General features: G+C 36.5%; 1 protein-coding gene across 1 annotated transcript; it reads right to left on the minus strand.

Annotated features, from left to right (window-relative positions):
* Positions 1 to 3,119: 3,119 nt before the first annotated feature.
* On the minus strand, positions 3,120 to 4,148 carry mRpS18A (mitochondrial ribosomal protein S18A). Its single transcript, XM_067779454.1, has 2 exons — positions 3,957 to 4,148; positions 3,120 to 3,885 (listed from the first exon to the last, which is right to left on the minus strand). The coding sequence occupies exons 1-2, from the start codon at positions 4,054 to 4,056 to the stop codon at positions 3,515 to 3,517; spliced, it is 471 nt and encodes a 156-aa protein (XP_067635555.1). The 5' UTR covers positions 4,057 to 4,148; the 3' UTR covers positions 3,120 to 3,514.
* Positions 4,149 to 7,213: the final 3,065 nt, after the last annotated feature.

A 7,213-nucleotide genomic window follows, 5' to 3' on the forward strand; every position in this document is an offset into this window, starting at 1 on the left:
ATTCTAAACGAAAATTCCGTGCAAGTTTTTTATTTGTACAAATTTGTGCTAAATATGTATTTACATTCTACCACAATATTCTCACTGTTAATACAACAACAACCACAATATTCTTTATTTTAAGTCGAAAAATATATCATAAGCAACGGAAGAGCTCTTCGCATATTTGATGCAGCCATCCAGAAATTGCGCAAGGATTTTTTAAGAAGGCTTAAATAGATTTTGGCTTATGGCGGAAGGCGTACTCAACTCGACTTGGCCGCCAGAAAATTGCTTTGCAAAATGAATGCAGGCAACTCCGGCGGATTTGTGTTATCCCGCCGGTCTTCTTCTTATGCTCCTCTGTTGATGTTGCTGTGGCACCAATTCATTACTCATTTCAGTGAATACCATATGAAATGCAATAATGTGCATTGTTTATACCTTATTTCTTAATTTCAAACAAATTGGCAACAATAATTAAACTTTACAATTTTTTAAACAAAATAAGAAATGCGCAACGAAATTTCAATTGACAAAACAGCTGACTTCGAAAATTGGAAATTCCTATTCCCCAATTATTCTTCTGCCTAGGAGAAAAGAATTGGAGGAATTTTTCCGCGGGAATAAAAAAATCCGCGAGAACAAAATTCCGCGAGAATATTTAGAATTGGTCTGATAGTGTTTGTGGACAGAGGGACAGACATGGCTAAATGAATTTCTTTTTTCGCCCAGATCATTTTGATATATATACAAAATTAATATACTCTGAGGTCTGCTCAGTTGAGTATAAAAAGTTATTTTGTTGTGAAAAAGCTTCGAAGGGCAGAGTCAGACGGAAAAAGCTTATTAAAATGTATGCAGATTCGACAAATTTAGGCAGGACAACGTCTGCCGGGTCTTCTAGTGAAATTATATAAATAAATTTGATACATCAAATGCCGGCGCATTACGATTTTGATATTAGTCCATCGATTTAGAAAAAAAGAGTACATGGAACTTTCATTTATGTTTCTAGGTATGTCACCGCGCTGTCACCTTGTGTGGTTCCGCCATGCATTCATCATATTCAGAGTACTGGCTATTCGAGTACCGAAGAAGATTTAATGATGAGCTGTACGAGATATACGCAGACATCAACATAGTCCAGCGAATTAAACCGCAGCTGCTGCGCTAGCTAGGCCATGTTATGCGAATGAAAGATGGCTCCGGCCAAGAAAGTGTTTCTTTCGGAACCCGCCTATGGAAGCAGAGGTAGAGGGCGGCCCCCAATCCGTTGGAAGGATCAGGTGGAAAACGATGGCGCCGGTTGGCGGAGCGAAGGAGCGACTGGCGCGCCTTGTTCGACGGCCATAACCGTTTAGACGGTAAGCGCCAATTAAGTAAGGCTATTCAAAAATAAAAAAAACGATGTCGTAGACATGATCTTTAGTCCAAACAAATTTTAAACATTTCCATATAATTACATTCAGCCGCCAATATTCGTATTAGAGGTTTACGCCGATCACTTTATCGGCGGCGGCGGCGTAGGTTATATTATATACCGGCGGCGTTGGCGGCGCGCAGGCGTACGCCGGTGTTCTTACTTTAAAAAGCTAAAAAAATAATATTTACAAAAGGTTTTGTTTGTATGTATTTAAGGAAATCAACGTGTTGGCCATTTCGAAAGGTTCGTAGTTTTTGCCTCAAGATCACGCAGACCGTCCAAAAATGTTCAGGCGCAGCTCCTTGCGGAGGGATTGTCCCACGTTCACTTACTCCAGAGAGGCTTCGAACCTAACCCCGGTCTTTGGAATTGGTACTGCTGCGTCTTCAGAAAAGAAATAGATATACATAAAATATGCACACTTTTGTCTGTATATCTCGTGCAAAGCGTAGTTTCACCTAGTGTTAACTCCTAATAATTGTCGCGAACACAATTTCTCTAAATCATTTGTGGCTCCTTGGCGGTCACGCACAAAGGCGACTTACGGTTGCTATTAATGGTCTATTAATACTCAATGACTCTCGTGGCACAGGGCGCCTCCAGTTTTTTCGGCTGTTTTTAAGAGCTACAATTCCCGATGTGCGAACAGTAGCAATCGATCACCAGTCGCTACCACGCCTCCTGACCCTCACACCATATGCCAGCACAGAAGCTATAGGACTGCGACTTCGAACTCATACCTTCGTCGCCGTCACTTTCCTAGAAGCTCTAGGTGTAGCTCCGAAGACTTTCCAACGAATGCTTTTGTCGCGCTATGCTGCCGAGCTACACCTTGAAACGTTAGGGAGTGACTATTCGGCCAAGGATGCAGCCCTCGAAATGATAAGCAGTCTAAGTGGATGTCATTGCGTAATGGGTGAAAATCGCATAACCCTCGGCACATCTACATAATTAAAATTTTACAAGGACCCTGCATAAAATTTTTAAAATTTAGACCAAAGTTTGCAGACGTTTGTATTCACAACATTGATTTCAATAGTCTTCGTTAAATCAAAACGATATTTTTTTGAAAGTCGACCGATTTTAACTTGAAAGATGTTAACTGCTGTTTTCCGGCCTTATGATATAAGAGCCCGTTATGGATGACCGCGTAGCTTCAGTTTTCAGACTAGTTCGACTGTCCACTACGTTAGGGTAGTAGCACACACGGTCATTAGTTCGACTGTCTTGGGAAAGCTTTTGCTTCACCAGGTAAATATATGTGCCTACGTATTCACATTTGCAAAAGGAGTCGTAACGTGCAGGTGATATTTAAACTTGGTTGATAGGCCATAATCAATGTGATTCACTCCAAGGGACTAGTTTTGGATAGGGCCGCCAACTTTAGGAAATGTCAAAGCGGGAGACTTGGGTGTTGAAGGATGAAGTGTGAAAATCAAAATTAACATTTCAGACGCTATTGTATAGTTTCGCAAATGAACAACAGATGTTTGAATGTAAACCCAAGTGATTTTTCAAACCCTTCTCATACGTACATAAATCATCAACTTAAGTATGAGGTAGGAATCATTTCAAAGGAGTGTTTATGCCCCTAGAACCTAGTAAAGAATTTGGCATCACCGATTTCGCTTATTCTTTCAGCCAATCGCAATGTAAAATTTAAAAAAATCGGCACCTTTTTGTGTAATTTGGTTTAGGGCAATTTGAAAACATGTTCGCCTTGGGTAATTTTATTTGAATTGATTGTTCATTATTAATTTTTTGAAAAAAATATCTAAATTTATAATCTAACTCTTCTTTTAGTGTTTTGTGTCTGTGTTAAGCTAGCATTGAAAGTGTCAGTTTTTTTAAATAACTTTTGAAAATTTAGAAAGAGTTAAATTTCGCAATTAGTTTCTTATAACTGGCAGCGATGCGCATCCGTTGATACACTTTCGGCCATATCCGACCAATTTTCGACATGAACAATAAATGGCCAGTCTTAAATAAGTAGAACATATAGTACCGCGCCGATATATTTAACATTCGGCGGCGGCGTGCGAAAAAATACCTAAATCGGCGGCGTATATCTCTAATTCGTATATGTAGGAATATTAATTAATTAGACTATTAGTACCTAATAGTCTCTTCTAAAAAGTATTTATTATATTTTTTCCATCCAAAGCGCTTTTTGGGATCTTTCTTACTTTTGGCTGGTGTCAAATTGGGCATCAAACCGGCCTTTTGTGCCATAGTAACCAATGCACCTATACGCTTTTGTTGCCTTGAGCATAATCCTGTTATACGTTTAGGGAGCATGCAACCGTCGGAACGCACATATTGTGACAGGATAAGCACATCGGTATGTTTAATGTCCAAACCAACCGTGCATTCTGGGCAGAATCGTTCACTGCAAGCTTCTTTTAGCATGCGGTCGGCGCGTGGTGATGGGAGTTGTACAGCCTGAACGACAAGAGTACTTTTATCCGTCTTTTCCTGAACTGCAATTTAAGTGTAGAAGGTTATGAAACAATGGTAATACATATACATAGAAGGCATGTGCATGGCTCACTTTCTTTGACGAATGACTGATTAGTTGTTGCTATGCTGCGATGGATTGGTATAGTATTCCGGCTAATAGAATTACACACAAATCTTATTAAATTCGCCATTTATTACCACAAAAGAAATTCCTTTTATTTACAAAAACATCTGATAAGCATTTGGTTTAACAGCTGTCACCTTGGTTTTTGACAGTCAACGGAAGCTAAATAAACACTTCTGCTGTTCAGCGATGCCATAGTGAGTTTTATCGATTTTTTAAATATTAAAAACATTGGCCCGTAATCATAGTCCCTGACTAAAATTACTCTTTATTTAAAATCTTGCCTAAATTAAAAATGGGATTTAAAATTTTGGTCTGTCATATACGTTTTAAAAACAGTTTTCCGCTAAAATATGCATGGACAGGGTATCCGCATGAAAAAAAGGTATTGATTGGCGCTATGAAGAAATTTTAAAAGTTCACCCTGTTCCTTATAAACGTGGTTACCCTACAAGAAACGCTAATAGTTTTACTAATCCACTCACACTTGTAATTGATAATGCTGATCCTGCGATGGCGTAAACATTGATACCCAAATTTATGTATGTTCCTTTGTTCGCTCACGCATGTCCGCATGTCCCCAACGACAGCCTATAATCATGAAAAAGGACTCAAACTGTGAAAGCTTCGGACACCTGGTGCAGAACAAAAGAACATAAAGCAGATACCATTATGCATGTGAGACAGATACATAATTGTCAGCGGAATTTTATGTATGCGAGAACAGTTTATCCGATTTAATCATGCTGTCACTACTGACTGTCATATGACAATCAAATGATTATCACGGTTGTTTTGTTATTTTTTAAATTCCGCCATTTTCAACCGACGAAAACCATATAAAAATAAGTTTAAAAAATGAAAAAGAGAGCATTTGAAAGCTCCATGCTAAAAGAAAAAAAATCGAAAATAATATTAAAAAATACCAAAAGCTGTCGGAATGTGTGGGGCGCACTCAAAAAATTGATACGCGAAAAATAATAGTGGTTAGTGGTGATTCATTTTTAATGTGTTTCCGCATGAGGAAAGCGCTCTTCTGTTGTTTTGTTGTTTTCTGAATTTAAATTGAACATTCTGAACTCGAATTTTTATAAAACTATTTATTTTAAACAAATAAGAAACACGTATGCTTTTATCACGTACAAAATTAAAAACTTAATGAAATAAAGTAAATAAAAAGCAAAAAGCATTGTTTCAGTTTTGGCGGAATATAACAATGGTCATTTATGATAGTATAACAGTTTGTATGAGGCGCTGATCGTTAGGTTGACATTGCTGACAATCAGATGATAGTCAGTATTCTTGTAGGGTAATGGACCTTTTACCATAACACAAAAATTTTGTCAAAGGACTAACTGAAAACGCAATTTGATCATAATCCGGTGGTGGATAATTATCATTCAATTCTATTTAAAAGTTATTAGCAAACGTTTTGTAAAAATTCGCTGTTTTTTATCAGCCGTCAATTTAAAATTGAGTGCACAATCTTCTAATTGAATATGAACATACTTATTTAAAGAAAATTTGCTTAATTTCGTTGTTAAAAACTTATTTAAATCCCGCAACATAAACGAATAAGTAGTTAAAGCGGATTTTGGCTCCTTAAAGCAAAGGAAGCAACCAGGCTATCCACTCATACACTCGTATTCATGTTGAATAATTTATATAGTTTGTAAGAATGTTGTAAAGAAAAGTTGTTTTCATTAAGACAGATGTGACGGCCAAAATAATGCAAACCTTATATATTAGGTGGCCCTAACCGTTAAAGCCGTTTAATTTAATATACCCGAACCCGAATAGGGATATCTCTACCCTCGATACTAATAAATATGCAGGACATTCAATAATAATCAGGTGAAATCAAATTTGGGTTTGTCTTCGCAAAGTCAGCATAAATAAAGGGAGTTTAGTATAGTTTTCCATAGGAAAGAAGTGACCTAGAATGTTGAGCCATTGCACATAGACCTGCAAAGTGTAAGTCCCTTTTACATTGCAAAATCATTTAACTCAGATCGATCATGACATAGGCTAAGAGGGTGATAAAGGGGGGAAGTAGTTCAGCAGAGCCCGTACCAAGCAATTCTTAAAATTTTTGTTGCTAATTCTTGTTGTAGTCCGTGTTTTATTTCACGCTTTCTTTTAAGAGGAATAGGCAAATATAAAGAGGAATAGAAGACACAAAAGGAAATGCCAACAGGATTGAATTCAATAATTCTGTAAAGTAATTCAATAATTAGAAGTCGGAAATAAGAAATTGTTCTTTTATTTATAGATATTCACAAAAAACGGAATAATTACCCTCAAACGGCTGCGAAACTGTTGAAAATTGTATCAGCGCAAAACGCCTTTTTAGTTAATTATTTTCTGTGTACAACAACATCACCAAAATTACATCAACCACATGAAAGTTTTACACTTTTTTTTTGCAAAAATGTCTTGACAGAGTAGAGGTATTACTTTGCCGCCATCGAATTATTGCTTCCGAAATTAAAACGCGTCATTTGACACCTCTTCCGAAATTTTTGACATGTATTAAAAATCGACGCCTGTGGTAAATAATTCCTTCCATTGAATATTTATTTCTAAATTTAATGCCAAAATCAGTATAGGCTGTTACTTTTTCCTCAAAAGATGCTAAAATATCAAAACTCACAAATATCTTTGATTGCGGAATAGTCTTAATTAAAGATTTCGCATATGTGGAGCTAAGTCCCACATTTTAAGATTGTGTAATTATCGTCACAAACATATTAATACGCATTCTAGGTATAATAAATTAGCTCCTGACGTATATTTGTTTGTCGGGGAAGCCTTTTTAACTTCCATTTATTTTCATCGCCTTTAAATAGCAAATCGTTTAATTTCTCGCAACTTTGGACAGCAGATCACCAACTTAAAACCTATTTTAAAAAAATTAAAATGGGCTTATGTCATTTTAAATTTAAAATACTTTTTTAGAGATAAAATAATGTTTAAGTAGACTATAACAGACTTAAAATGATATTTAATTTAGAACCATGTTTAATTAAACCAATAAAACTATTATTTCGACCATGATTACGGGCCATTGTATTTTAAATAATTGCATGGCAGCCCTCGAAACTCATTAAACACAGCTTGAAACGGTTTGAATCTTTGTTCACATTCAAATGACTGTCTAAGGTTGACTCGCTCTTACACACATTTTTTTAGATATTTCGTCTCGAGTTTACAATCATCTCTTC

This window comes from Eurosta solidaginis, chromosome 1, assembly GCF_040869045.1.
Source record: "Eurosta solidaginis isolate ZX-2024a chromosome 1, ASM4086904v1, whole genome shotgun sequence".
NCBI classification, from domain to species: Eukaryota; Metazoa; Arthropoda; class Insecta; order Diptera; family Tephritidae; genus Eurosta; species Eurosta solidaginis.